The following is a 16,010-nucleotide window of genomic DNA, read 5'->3' on the forward strand; positions in this document are numbered from 1 at the left end:
GCTAGGGTCGGCCAAGTCCAAGTGGATGAGTCATGTAGGTGGTCGACCAAAGCATGGGTCCCAAGCTTAGGTGGCCGGCCACTAGAATATTAAAAAGGATTTTTATTAAAATTATTTCTTATGTGGATATCATGATTTTAAAAGAGAGTTTAAAAATTAAAAATTTCCTTTTATAGCTTTCTACAAAAGATTAAGAGAAGAGATTAATCTCTTTCCTTATTTGTAGTTTAAAAGGATGATTTTAATTTTTTGGTAAAAACTTTCCTTATTTGTAAATCATCTACATGTTTAAAAGAGAGTTTAAAATTTGAAATCTTTCCTTATTTGTTGATTAAAGGAGGATTTTAAATTTTAAGAAAACTTTCATTTTTAACCATATTCATGATTTAAAAGAGAGTTTAAAATTAAATATTCTCTTTTATAAGTTTCTACAAAAGATTAAGAAAAGATTTGATATCTTTCCTTATTTGTAGATTAAAAGAGATTTTAATTTTTAGAGATAACTTTCTTTTATCCACATGTTTAAAAGAATGATTTTAATTTATTAAATTTCCTTTTTATAAACCAATCATGAAGGGATAAAATTGTTGGAGAAATTTTTTATAAATTTCCGGAAGCAAATAAGGAAGTTTTAATTGGTGTTTAAAATTTTATTTGCTTGGAGAATTTATTTGTTGTGGCCGGCCATTAAAATTTGAAAAGAGAAAATTGTTTTAATTAAATAAATTTTCCTTTTCAATGGCAAAAGAATTAAGGAAGTTTTTATTAAATTTTCCTTATTTGCCAAGACCAAGGATTATAAAAGAGGGGGTAGAGGAGGCTTCAAGGCTAACGACTCTATTCTATTTTTCTTTCTCTTTTCCTTGGTGTTGTGGCCGGCCAACCTCTCTTCCTCTCTTCCTCTTGGTGGTGGCCGAACCTACTCTATTGGCTTGTTGCTCTTGTGGTGGCCGGATACTACTTGGAGAAGAAGAAGAAGAAGGAGAGAAAGCTTGTATCCCTTGGAGTTTGGTTGGTGTTTTGTTCTTCGTCCTTGGTGAAGCTTCTTTGTGTTGGCCGAACCTAGCTAGGAGGAGAAGAAGGTGCTTGGTGGTTTCTCATCTCGGAAGATCGTTGCCCACACAACGTCCGAGGTTAGAAGAGGAATACGGTAGAAGATCAAGAGGTCTTTCTAGAAGGTATAACTAGTAATTTTTCTTTCCGCATCATGCTAGTTATTTATGGAAATAATACCAAATACAAGAGGCTTACGATTCTAGTATTTCGAATATGTTTTTCGAAGTTGTGTTCTTTTGTTTTATTTTTTCCTTGTGATTTGATTGTTCTTTTTGGTTAACCTAAAGTTATTTTAGGAAATTAAATATTAGATTTCTATAAAAGGTTTTGTCTAGTCGGTGGTGGTTGCTCCCATATCCAAGAAGGCCATGTGCCTCGCCACGTCAGTACTGGGAACCAATTATGGAAATTAATATTTAATGGAATTAATAACTTAAGGCGATTTGGGTCGAACGTGTTAAGTTCCGCAGGAGATCCAAGTCAAAACCTAAAAGAACAAATAGATTAAGTTTTGGATCAAACGTGTTAAGTTCCGCAGGCGATCCAAAATTTAATTTTAAAGAACACATGGTAGCTAGGAAAAGGTTTAGACATTTGTACAAAATTTTTGTACAGTGGAACCTCTAGGTTTTCCGAGTAGCAACCAACACGAAGGATATGTTCGTGTGGATACCATAGAGGCACGGACGCTTGAACGCGCTGAGATCTGGATCCAAAGAAAAGGTTGCTGTCGAGATTACGAAGGGCACGCAACAAAAGTATAATCATATCACATAACTTAGCATAGATTATGATATAGAAATTGTTTCTTCCCTTCGCATGGATCCACTGGATAAGTGAATCTAGTATTTTTTCCGTTGTGTTTTCCGCGTCTTGCGCTAGATCCCAACATGGAGTTTACATATTTATATCAGTTCAATTCAAAATCCATTCTATAAACCAAGCTTTTTCTCTATCCAGAATTTATTAAAGAGAAAGTACCATAACTAATAACGAGGCTAACCTCATAAATTTAGATCCTGAGCTACATCAGAAAGAAACAAAGAACTTTATAATTCAGAACCTTCAAAGAAGTAACGTAGGTTCCAAATAGATAAATCTCGATCGCATTGCACAATAACCATGCATGAGATATATAAACTCGTCGACATACATGTAGAAGATATTATAATGTCTGGGCAATTTCTAAACTAAAACATTCAGTAATAGACAATAAGTTACTCAATATAATAGCACTTGCCAAATCTTTACAATTGGCTATATAATGTTACCAGAATCAATAACAGAAACAAATATCTCAAATATGGAAGGATCATAACATCCAAAGTATCCCAAAAATATTCAAAGAAAAAACCTACAAATTGGTATCTATAACTGAGGTTGGTCATCATCAAGTCAATCAATTACCAACAATCTCACTTTCTCTATAAACATTGACCTCATCGAAACCAAAGCCAAGACAAAGCTTCTCTAACACTAGATTCACTGAAAGAAAGCACACATCAAGATAAATACAACAAGGATAGAAATGTTTAACCTTAAACACCATGAAAATCATATCTTAGAAAGAGGGAGATCCTTTCCATTTCCATGAACAATAACTTGTGCTTGTCGCCTCATATCATTCATACCTGCAACTATGATTTTAACAAATGAAGTTAACTAAATGTGTGAGAACAAATGTTATACATCTATAAGAACAAAATGCAATTTATATATGAACCTGTTACTGATGTAGAAATTGTAGCCTGAAAACTTGTTTATAGACTTGAGTAGTGAGTAAAATTAATAGGAAAAAAACAAAGGAATGCACATGGTATCTAAACAAAGAAGCATATTGTGTGCAAACATCTCAATACAAGAAATTCACTAAACCAATCAAACATACAAACAAAAGAAATAGATGGATACCAACCATAGACAATAACAACCATCCTAGCGCATGTTATTAGAACGTGTAACAATAAAGATAATTTATTAATTTTATTTTCTTAACAAACCACTATAATTTAACAACTTATAACTTTGATAGTACCAGTTATAGATCCCAAATTAGGTTCATATACATCGTCAATACTATTATGATTATTATCTTTAGCTGATATGATAATTAACGCATTATCATATTTAAAAAATGTAATAAAATAAATGTGTTTGCAAGTAAACATATAATAGAAATGCAGAATAACACATACGCTTGTTGTAAATTTGGATAGTTACGCTTGTCATGTGACACTCCTTGATGTCCACATCCATAACTAAGCCTGGAATTTGAGATTGATTTCTCCTTTGATGATTTTAATCTCTTCCCACATCCCTTAGTTCTTACTGAAGAAGGATCAATAATACCAAGACCCTCATCAATGGATTTCTTTCTTTGAGTTCTATCACTAGATGTTCTACTAGTGTTCATCTTTTGAATTTTGTTATAGATACAATCAAATTGTTCATCCAAAAAAATTACCCCCTCATTAGTCAACAATGCATTATCAACTAATACTAAAGTTTTATAGGATAACTTTGAGTATCTCGACATCAAAAACCTTTCTGAATCTGGATCATCAATTAAATTTTGCTACCCTAAAGCATATATTACTCCAACTTTTACATCTTGTGTCCATCGTTTGAGTATATACGTACCAGGCAAATAAAACACTTGGCTGATATAAAAAAAACTAACATCTGCTTGCATGGAATTCCCTCAAACTCAAATTTCGTACAGATATACGATATATAGTCTATTTGTTTATCATGCATGAGCACTCTTGGTTTTGAGGAAGAAAAACTTGGAAATTTCATCACATAGTAAACCGCTGATGCAACTCCTGTAAATATTTGTTGCATATAATAACTATGACTTTCGGCCATTTCAATTTGAAACTTCAGCCATTTTTTTTTGTGTATAGCTTAACCATTTAAGTTTCCATTGGTTAGTTTGTCTAAACCTTGGGATGCTCATTCATATCAATATGTCTATAACTAATTCTTTGTATCTTTGGTGTCTCAGTGCTCTATTAAAATGGGTGTTAAAATCCATTAATGAGTTCTTATTTGAGATAGATTTCTTGAAAAATGCATATGAGCCTTCAGAACTTTGATTACTTGACATTTCTGCAGAAAATACATGGCTAAAATATGCTGACAATCATCTCTGTCACAATTCATACATAAAGGACAAACAATCATTTTTATCTAAGTTAGCATACTTGATAGTCTCTTCTCATGACTTCTCAAAATTATTAGGTGTCGTAGAATTTGCAATAAGATTCTTTATACTTTGATAGTGGTTTCGAAAAGTCAAAGGGTCTAATTTATCTGGGAATTTATCCAATATGTGCCACAAACAATATCGATGCACTATTTGAGGAAAAATTTGTGCAATAACTTTTGTCATAACAGGGTCATGATCAGTGATGATAATGTTTGGTGTACCTTTAGGCATGACTTCTAAGAACTTTGTAAGCAACCAAACAAATGACTCAATTTTCTCATCACTTATAAACCTGCAACCAAAAAGAATTGTCTGATGATGATATAACCCCTATAAATCATGCCAAAATTAAACCATATTTGTTGGTGTTATATGTCATCTCAAATATAATTGTATCACCAAATACACTATATACCCTTCTTGATACATGATTAGCCTAAAAATACCTACTAAATCTATTATCTGAATCAATTTCCTAATCAAAGAAAAAGTTAAAATTTTCTTTTGCTCAGATGTAAAGAACTCGATTAGTGTTTCAGCATCAATACCCTTTTGTTCATCCCTTTGATTTCTTTCAAATTTCTAATATCTTTTTCTGTACAACCTACCCCCTCAGGACCTCCATACTCTATCTCCAATAATCACATTTGTGGACAAATTGGTACATTGGCATCTGAAAACTATTTTGTCAATGTTTTCTTTGCTATCGAAAACATTACGATGTGAGCGTAGCAAAAACACCTTTGATGGAGTCAAGAACGGATGATTATAAGTTTCTATGAAGTTACTGACAACCCAATTATGTCCCATATGTTTCTTGACAAATGCAATAGTTGACTTACAGCCCGTTCTAACTGTGTTACGTGCTCTTTCCTTTGTTAGTTGATCAACATTTGCATGTTTATTATTTTGCATTAGATCTATATATCCTTTAAAATATACAATTTGTTTCCAAGTCATTTCATTTGTCATCTTATTTTTCTTGCTTGTGTTATTCCTCGAACTAAATCCAGCTTCTCGTGCATATTGGTTATAGAACGAATATGCATTCTCTAGTGATGAGAATTCCATTCTAATTTTTGGCTTTCGATTATCTGCAATTTGGGAAATGAATTACTGATCATCAACTCTATTTTCTTCCATTTCTGGGAGTCCTCTCATTATATTTGATAATAGATAAGTAGATAAATAAACAACAACTATTCCAATTAACTTGACACACTAAACTCTAATAATTTTCTAAAGAAAAATAACATAATAAAATAACAGAAGTAAAATAATAGTTTTCTAAAGTAAAATAATCTATTTTTCTGTCGGTATAAAATAGAAGCAGTTATGATATACAGAAACAAATCATGCAATTTCCAAAGCAATACAAATTAGCTTCTCTGTATAAATTAGCTTCTCTCTATACACAAATTATCTTCTCTGAAAGAAATGCCATCAACTTCAACTGAAAGAAATGTCATTCTGCTTTTTATTCCATCAAATAAAAGAATGGAAGTACAAATTATCAAAGAAAATGCAAGCTAGAAGAGAGGCACTACAATAAAAGTGACTTTTTGCAGCGCGTAAATTCGCTTTCCGCAACGTACATTGTATGCTGCACAATTAAAAGCTGTTGAAAATCTTAGATTATTGACAACATACATTTGCACGCTACAGAAAACATATTCCGCAGCGTGCATTTGCACGTTGCGAAAAATATATTCTGCAACATGCTTTGCGCGCTGCGGATATTATTATTCGCAGCATGCATTCCGCGCTGTCGAATATGTTTTTCATAGCGTGCAAATGCATGCTGTTCATATTCTAATTCGCAGCATGTAAACGTACACCATTGATGTTCTTATCTATATTTAAAAAAGTAATTTCATTGACAAAATTGATAAACCAAATTTTCACAACAAATTTAGTATAAATTTAAATCTAATCCACGTACATGATTAATAAAAGTCATTATTTTTCATTATACCAAAAAAAAGGTTTGAAGATCCAAATCAAGATATGAAATTTCTAACAAACTAGCTAGTACATATATAATAACAATTAAACTTTAAATTCACACAAATAAGTAGAATATGTATCAATCACACAATACTATAAATTTTGATAACCATGCACTGTGCTTCTTATTGCGTCATCATATAATACTATAAATTCTATTGCACAGAAGATCAACTTTTGATGGTGTAACTCCAAAGTCCATTCCACACACTCTACTTGAGTTTTGTTGCCAAACACAAGGCTAATTATATCGGCAACAATATTAATTGTGTTTTGAGATTCAAGTAGACATTCTTGTATTTATTTCTGCCAAAAAAAAAAGATAATTTATGAGAAAGCAGCATCAAGATTTAATCTTCATACAAAATGATAATAAGGACATACTAAAAATACTAGTAGCATTTAAAGATAAAGATGAAAGCTAATTGCTCTCAGCGTAGATTTAAAGATAATTAAAGATGAAAGCTAATTGCTCTCATCGTAGATTTCAAGATAAAGATGAAAGCTAATGTTGTGCGAAAGCTGTTCGTGGTTACAGTTCCGGTAAGTTTTTGCTCTAACTACATGGTTGCTCGTGAGTTGTAATTATTTCTTTGAAATCTTGGAAGTTTTTATCTATGTGTTTCTACTCGGTTCATATTGCTAATCTTTGCAAGCCCGGCTTATTCTCAAACCTCTGGTACAAATATACTCTAGTGCTCTTGAATGTGGTGAATGGAACTTGTCATTGGTTATGGTATGTTTTCTGACATGTTCAATGGATATGCCAGCTATAGGAAAATATCATGCGATCGAAGATATATGAACATTGCTTGGTAGCACTTGATCTTCGACGTCAACTCCCAAAGTCAATTAAGAACATAAACATGGTGGAAGAAAGTGTAATTCAAGCAATGATCAAGCTTTCAATAAAACTTACTGAGCCGATGTTTAGCCCTCTTTTCTACCAAAGTCTTGAGTGAGCAGATATGAAACTTGAAGAATGTGATTTGGTTAAAACTAGAAATTTGAACCGAAATATTTCCTTCTACCATTTGGTCAATGAGTTTTCCGCACATCAATGGTGGGTATTAAGAGTGTGCTAACTATTTGTTGAATTGCAACATCGTGCTATACTTGAAGATTTGTAATACTGCCTTGTGTTTGTTCTACATTATGCATTGTGGCATGGGATTGAGAATGAACGGTGACTAGTGAAGGATCTTTTGGATTTCTATACAATCGATATTTATTAAATGGTAGAATCATAAACTAAAGATATATAGATTGAAAATACATGTATAGCGACAAAAATGAACCTCACTATCTGCAACAAACTTAGAGATACATTTCAAGAGTAATACCCAAAATATTAAAGTATTGAGAACATTATTTACAATGAAAGTGTGAATAAATTATTAGAATGGAAATGTGAATAAATGTCAAATCAGAGTTCAAATGTGCATCATTTTGTTCATCCTAAAAAGAAATGATTCTCAGATAAAAGGAACCAAGAGATTTCTTGATAAAAGAAATACCAGTGATTAAATGGCAGGAAATATTCTAATAAATATAATTTTCCTAATACATATAATCCATTAAAATCAAGATTTATTAATTAAATGATATAAGAATAATTAAATAATTGAATGCATTACTAAAGACAACGCACAAACTCCAGATCCCATAGTTTGTAGAATCGTGATCCTACACAGAATTGATTTAGGGTCAGGATCGGATCGGTCAGGATCGGATCGTAAAATCGTACGATCCTACCAAAACCCCTTAAAATCTTATCATAGATGATTAATAATTAGAAAAAATACATAAAAACTCATTTACATATAAATAAATAACTAATTTTGTATATATATACAATCATTTATATTCAACACCTCAAATTACATTACTACATGTACAAATTTAAATTAACTTATAATTCAATTATCATTCTCGCATAATAATAATATTTATATTTTCATATCATAAAATGAAAGAATATAAAATTTCTATTAACACAATAATAGTAACGCATTCAATGTCAAAAATATTTCCTTGGTTTATAAGATAATTCAATTTAAAGGTCAACAAAGCACCTAACATATATAAGAGAAGCTATTGAATCCTTTGATTCAAATATGAACGCTGGAAATAATCTTCTAAAGACTGGTTGATGCCACACAATACTAGACAATAGGCATCCAAAAACTCATTATTTTGGGGAAAATAAATAACAGCATATTATTGATAAAAAAAAAACTAACTCAAAAATAATTAAACATATGCTTAACTAATTTAAAACCCTAACAAGATGAAAAAAAGATAATAAAAAAAAGATAAAATCTTCTAGACATTTGAAAAAGATTTAAATGATATTTTTTGGGTTTGAAATAGCATGGTTAAGGATAAACTTTGAAATTTATTAAAGATCTTTGAACGAACTTTGATTTGATATATTATAGGCCTCGTGGTTCAATCCGAGTCAAAAGTTATGACCTCTCAAAGCTTCCACCGATCCTGCTCCGATCCTACCGATTTTGTTCCGATCCTACCAATCCAGCTACGATCCTACTGCAAAAAGTGATTTTGCATGATCCTGGATCGATTTTGGGTTTTCGGATCGTAGGATCGTACGATCCGGATCGCGATTTTACAAACTATGCCACATCCTATTCAGAAGAGAGCACCATCTTTTAGAAGAACAAAAACTAAATTGTCTTAACCAACATTTGACTTAAAAGATTTATATCAAAGGTCCGATATTACTAAAATCATAATAAAATCGATGAGGGCATGCATACTTTTAATGTTGGATGAAACTCATGGTGGTAAAAGACGAATACGCTCGTTCTCGGTGCCCTCGTCAACCCGTCCAAGGGCCAACACGGAGGATGTAAATCACGGGCGACTACTAGCCTTTGGAACAATGACTAGCACATAAGGGAGACATTTATCTCGACTTTGTCGAGATTTGAACCCCAGACTTCATAGTGGCAACACCTCATGCGCTAGCCACTAGACCGCCCCGAGGGGACAATGTTGGATGAAACTCAGAAGCAACACTTGCAGGAGACAAAGGGACAACAATATTAGTCTTCTTCTCTTTTGATTTTGAACAAACTACTAGACCGTTCCGAGGGGACAATGTTGGATGCAACTCAGAAGCAACACTTGCAGGAGACAAAGGGACAACAGTCAATCTCCTTCCCTTTTGATTTTGAACAAACTTTGCAAGGTTCAAAAGAGCCTCTCCAATCACCGTGTATAGCTGGCAACGAAAAGTGAAACATAACATAGAGAGGTCGTAATATTCATAAAAAAGGACTGCGAAAGACAAAATACCTAGAGCGTGCAGCATTTGAGGGTTTGGCGAGTTGTTGACAGATGGCGATCGGGGTCTTGCGAGATGTGGAAGGAGGGAGATCAAGGTTTTGTGAGTTGTCGAAGGACCGCTAAGTGATTCAGGGAATTCGAACAGAGAGAAAGAAGTGAAAGGCTGCGTGATGAGATTTTAGGGATTTACCTCTCAGCTCGAGAATTTATTGAAGACTATTAGCAGCGCATAGTGCACTGTTAATATTAATCTAGGTATTTGCCGGTCACCGCGTGATTTTTTTGGGGATTTGCCAACTACCGCGAAAATTATTTTTAAGAACATTGACAGTGCGCAGCTTGCTGTTGATGTTATACCTAGGTTATAACAGCGTACACAAAAAGCGCGCGCTGTGATTAATATTATCCACGACATGCTTTTAACGTGTGTCGTTGATGACAAGCAGTGAAAAGTCATTTTTGGTGTAGTAAGAGTTAAGAACAATAAACGGCGAAAGAATAAAAACACAAATACTATAAGATAAATTATGGCAAATAATCCCCGTGCAGAAAGAATTTGGAAGCCTGATAAGAGTAGGGAAAGGATCTCGTCGGCAAGAGAGGAAAGCGCTGTGAGGAACGGAGTTCGTCGCGGCATATATAACCCCTAAATTCTAAAGGTAAAATATTATTAATATAATTGGAAATTTAAAACAATTAAAATAGCTAAGGCCTCCGCAGTCGTCCTTGACAAAATCCATCGTGGGAACGTGGCCTGGGTACACTTTACGGGGCAATTTTTTTTGTTTATTTTTTAAGCTCCATACTTTACGGGGCAATTTTTTTTGTTTATTTTTTAAGCTCCATACTATGTTAATAATTTTTGTTTAGGATTTAAAAGTTGAATTATAGTATTAAATAAAAAAAAAAATTGATTTTTTTTATTGTGCAAGATGTGTCCAGGATAAAGTCTGACGGGTAATAAAATACCCTCTCTATATATTTTTCATCCCGAAGCCTTTTTAGTACTGTCGCTTACAATCTAGCACGGAAGAAGTAAATCAGGGGGCCTTCAGAACTACCTACCGAATGTGTCAACTTGTAATACAAATGTGGCACGTAACTAAAGGATGCTAGACTCCTGAGTTGCCCGCTACGAGCACTTCCCGATTTAACCTGGTGGCCGATAGAAAATTTTTGTGGGACCAAATCGATCATCTCAGGCTCGACATTATCCAGTCTGATTATTTTTTTATTTTATTTTATTTTTTTTTTGTGTGTAATACAACATCATCGTACAAGGTGAGAGTGTCTAATTCTACATTTTTGTGAGTAAAAAACTGGCTCTCTGTCACGGCCCATTAGAAGCCTGTTTAATGTCAACAACAACATTGTGAATAATTCGAAATCGTAATCCAGATCCTGAATACGTCTGATGACTCCTCTTCCATCGAAGCCGATCGCGACGGCGGCCGGAATGGTCCGCAGACGATTGGTGGCGTCGGCGCGCACTAGGGGAGGCGGAGGGGAGGGTGCAGGGCGGTGGACCAGCCCTGGGACGGAGGAACGGCCCAAGGGTTACCTCTTCAATCGGCCGCCGCTGCCCCCGGGCGAGTCGAGGAAGTGGGAGGACTGGGAGCTACCGTGCTACATCACTTCCTTCCTCACCATCGTCATCCTTGGAGTCGGCCTCAACGCGAAGCCCGATCTCACCCTTGAGACCTGGGCTCACCAGAAGGCCCTCGAGCGCCTCCGGCAACAGGAAGAAGCCGCCGCCGCCGCTGCCGATTCGGAGTGATCCTTAGGTTTTACTTTCTATTTTCCTGGTAAATGTTTCACCTTGGATCTCGTCTTTTGTTTCCTTTGCCGAGATTCGAACTATTTGGACCTTAGGGTTGAATAAGATAAAGTGATCATACATTTTGACTCGGTTCTTGCTGAGTGCTGCGAAGTATGAGCTTGGGAACTCATAATCTGTACTTTTCGATGCTATGACTTAGCTTCGTTAATTGAATATCGTTACAACTTTGGCATGAATGTCTACGAATATAGCTGAATGAAAATCTCATCCTGTTTTTTCCTTGATATGTCCACTTAGTTTTTGTTTTCTTTAACGGATCAGTTGAAGGATAGATTGAGAAAGAGAGAGAATATGACTTATGGATCATCTTTTTGTTATTTTCTTTGATGGATAAAACGGAAATCTCGATACTTGAAGGCATGGGTTTTTAGCATTAGCATCCATCCTCCATAATTCATCTACTCAATATTGGGGGAGAAATTAATTTAAGCTTGTATGATATAGAAATCATCCATCTTCTCTATTTCTCTAATTTCTCTCTATATATATGTTGAAGGAAACGACTGAAACTATAATTTCTTTATCCCTTCCCTCTGATGTTTTCTCTTCCTAAATATCCATCTTTGCAATTCATCATTCCTCTAAAAAAGACACGGCTCATACGAGCAACAAGGAATGCAATGGATGAGAAATCGGTAGAATTTTTTCTCACCTTTGCTTTCAGACAAGTGTGGACAAAATTGAAAGAAAATTCTTGGGATAGCAAATGACTGAAGAAATCCTTCTGATAAGTTACACCGTATGCTTGCTTTTGACAATTTTTTCCCATCCTTATGAAACCTTAGCAGCACAATTGGCTAAGGGCTCACAATCACACCACTCTATTCTTCTCTGCTGAAGCTGTTCCGGCATCTCTGATGTGAAGGTGGCCACGGTAACAGCACTTGCACAAGCATCATCCTGTGGGCACAAATGTCATTTGGGCACTTTTTCATTCTTCTTATCTTTCTCCCTGTAAACAGAGGAAATCACGCTTCTCCATAAATTTTCATCCTCCATGTAAACAATACAAACGGAAAAATTAACAAAGACACATCTAGATTCCTATCATTTCTATATTTTATACCTGTCCTACTTTCCATTGTTTGTAATTGCCTATATTAGTTGATAGATCTGCAATTTCCCAAGTCAAGTGCATTTTCATGTCTGGTGCAATTTGTTTATTTCTGTTCAATTGCAATGAACTTTAATGTTGATGATGCAAATTCACTGTGGATACAATGAATTCTATTTGTATGTTTGCACTTTGTTCTTCTTTATTCACTTATTCTACTGGCTTGAGTCTCAGTATCAAATATAATTCAAATAATGAAGCTATTGCATTGGCAAGGGGATAGATAAATTTATCCATCTAAGAGAAATAGGTTACAAACATATGTTCTTTTGACAATCCTAATCCAAAGAAAAGGTCACTTCCTTTGGTTTGTCCATAATTTAAACCTGTGACCTACAATAAAGCTGACGTAAAATATACTTAAAACATGTATTTCAGATCTGTGTGCTGTAAATTCCTTTCAAGCTTGATAATCTACGTGTGGATTTGTTGGTGATATTTTAGTCATGTTTTGTACTTGATTTTCTGCTACTGAATTGAGATTTCTCTAATGAAAATCTAAAGCAACTTTCTTAGTTTCAACCAACATTCCTTGTTTTATCAATGATGTTTTTGTAATTCATCTTGGAAAGTAATTAAATCATTTATTATTGAATTTAAGAGTTAGAATATGCTGACATAGTACTGAATTACACAATATATTGGCTAGATGGTGTCTAAGTTTGTGCAATCAAATCAACTATATTTTGCCTATGTTAAACAAACATGCTCATGTAGGAAATACATGACGCCGTGCAATCAAATCAACTATATTTTGCCTATGTTAAACAAACATGCTCATGTAGGAAATACATGACACGGTTAACAATTGGTGTGAAACTATAGTATACTTATATCCATAAACATGGCTGATTCATATTTTGTAAGAATATGCAATTTAAATCTTTCTTTCAGTGTTAAACATCCAAGCCTCAGTCCCAACTATATGGAATTGGGTAAATGGATCTTATCTTGTCTATAAGCTCTATGTAAGTGGTAATGTTTGTGCCATTTAGATATCTATTTTCCTTCTGCTAGGCAAAAAGAAAAATCAATAGATACTTATTCAGGAATTCAGTATAGGTTTTGACTTCTCTTTGTATGTTTTCTTTGACTATTGAACATAGAATTCAATCCAAGAGGGGAACAGATTTGTTAATCATCCAACCACTGCTGGGATTGGATCAGTTTTTGATTAAACTTATCAGGCTTCCGTTTGTCTTTCCATTCCATTGTCTCCATTTTCTCAGTTGCGAGACCATCACTTGCATTTATCCATCTTCAGCAATTAGACTTCTCTTATAAAATAAGACTTGATTTGGTTGAAGTACACAAGCAGTGAAACCATAGTTTAAAGATAAGAATTTTGTCGAAATTTAATCTTAAGAGTCAACAATATTTGATTCATATTTAAATATGGAATTAGGATTTCTCAGATCCTAAGTTTGAATTGAATAGGCTCAGGTTCAAGGACAATGGTTGGTCTAACTCCAACCTACCCCGAAGAGTTAGTCGAACCAAAACTAAACCTGAGCATGAGTTGAACTCAAATTTGTAGGCACCAAGGAAATCAAATTTGAGTGATTAATCTGACTGGAGCTCAAGGTTAACCAAACCCAAATCTAAAGGATGAATCCATACCCTCGAATTAAACCAAATGATTCAGTATCCTAAGCCTTACGTTCATGTCATAAATGCATGGGCTAATCAAAATTGAACTTAACCTAAGCTTTTCTTCTTGGTTCTTGTAGCTAGTTTACAAAAGTTGTTACAATTTACTCTCATAAACAGTATGTATTTTTTGGTAAGATCAATTGAACCTCTAGAATCAAAAGAATCAAACCTTTTGAAAAGTATAACTAAGAGTCGACACAAAGGGTATCATTAATTTGATCATAAAAGTCCAGAACAACTCCATCAGCCCAAGGGGGAATCCATACTACGATGCATTCTCCCTCTTTATTGCACATCTAGACATTACTACAAAGCACGACACTCCAACAATAAGTACGCCATGCATATATGCACGAACTATGTCATGGAAAGCATTAATTAACTGATTTATCGATTATTTAATTTCCTGGTTTGGCTTTATACTCAGCATCAGGAACCTCTCCAGGGAAAGAACAGCACCGGCAGCCACCATAATAACCACGGCGGCAACACCCCCACCGGCAGTAGCCTCCACCACCACCGTGTCCAGGGTAGCCACCACCATGTCCAGGGTAGCCGCCACCACCATGTCCAGGGTAACCGCCACCGCCGCCACCATGTCCCGGATAGCCATAACCGCCGCCACCATGGCCACGATCCTCAGGATTCATCTGATCTTTAGAATCTGCATGCATGCCGCAATGTTGCGTATAATGTTTGAAGAACAAAGTAGTGCTGCGGTTAGATGTGAATGTAGGTAGAGTCGAACAGTACGTCAAGATAAATTAATATAAGTACCAGTTTTCTCAGCAAGTTCTCTAGCTGTTGTCACAAGCAAGAGGGTGGCTAGGATTAGGAGCAAACCGAACACAAGAAAGCTAGACTTGGAAGCCATGTTTAATTAGGACGGAAAACCTTTTGATTCGTAAAGCCTTCCCTTGCAGCACCCTATTTATAAGCTTCAGAAGTCAGAATAAGACTCGTATTATTAAAGAGAGGCCATACTTGCCTGCATGCATGCATGAATGATGCTTCGTTTCAACAGTGCTGGCGACGTGCAGTTGGGGGTTAGCTAGTGGTTATTAATTATCGACCTTATCCTTTCTCCTCTCTCTCACACACACAAGTAAAGGCCATATTCTTCTGTAGCACGATACATTTTGAAGGAAACACATTTATAACACAAAACTACTGAAGTAGTGATCGTTAAAACCACATGCATTTCATTCATTGCAGGATATAGTTCGCGTGTGAGATCTGAATCTAGAGAGGCCATCAATGTGTGGTTCGAGCATTAACAGTGCACAGTTGGGAAGATGACTCCAAATCAAATTGAAGTCACCAGTACTCGAAGAGAATCCTGCAATCTGATGCAGCAGGATTGCTAATTAGAGTGAGAGTTTAGGTTTGACGCTTCAATATTTATTTAGTATTGAGATTTGATAAAAAAGAATAGTTTCTATATTTAGTATATCCATCAACCTACGCAAGCCAAGCACCTTGTGAATCCACCTTACCCCAATCAGCCTAGCCCCATCTACTTGACTGCTCGACTACCATAACTAGCTAACTTAGTCGATTTAAAAAAAAAAATTAAATAAGAGTAAAAGTTTCACATATTTACAAGTTCAGTCAATCATTAAATCCATTTTAACCATTTCAGTTTACCCTTCGCTCTCATTCAGATTGGTCAGTAGATTAGAGAAACTGATCGAGTGGATACTTTCGTTAGGTTGGGCGGTCCAATTAGTTTGATCGAACTGCGCAAGTAGGATGGGTCAAATGGCTTGAGACTTATCAAGCAATGTCAGAATTTCCATAATTCATTTGCAAGAAAT

At 34.9% G+C, this 16,010-nt stretch overlaps 2 protein-coding genes across 2 annotated transcripts; one reads left to right on the forward strand and one right to left on the reverse strand.

Annotated features, from left to right (window-relative positions):
• The first annotated feature begins 10,968 nt into the window (after window positions 1–10,968).
• LOC122027317 lies at window positions 10,969–11,602 on the forward strand. Its single transcript, XM_042586262.1, has one exon. The coding sequence runs from the start codon at window positions 11,001–11,003 to the stop codon at window positions 11,361–11,363; it is 363 nt and encodes a 120-aa protein (XP_042442196.1). The 5' UTR covers window positions 10,969–11,000; the 3' UTR covers window positions 11,364–11,602.
• Window positions 11,603–14,385: 2,783 nt separating this feature from the next.
• On the reverse strand, window positions 14,386–15,116 carry LOC122027766 (glycine-rich cell wall structural protein-like). Its single transcript, XM_042586774.1, has 2 exons — window positions 14,971–15,116; window positions 14,386–14,857 (listed from the first exon to the last, which is right to left on the reverse strand). The coding sequence occupies exons 1-2, from the start codon at window positions 15,065–15,067 to the stop codon at window positions 14,592–14,594; spliced, it is 363 nt and encodes a 120-aa protein (XP_042442708.1). The 5' UTR covers window positions 15,068–15,116; the 3' UTR covers window positions 14,386–14,591.
• Between the last annotated feature and the right edge of the window lie 894 nt (window positions 15,117–16,010).

Source organism: Zingiber officinale, chromosome 10A, assembly GCF_018446385.1.
Source record: "Zingiber officinale cultivar Zhangliang chromosome 10A, Zo_v1.1, whole genome shotgun sequence".
NCBI classification, from domain to species: domain Eukaryota; kingdom Viridiplantae; phylum Streptophyta; class Magnoliopsida; order Zingiberales; family Zingiberaceae; genus Zingiber; species Zingiber officinale.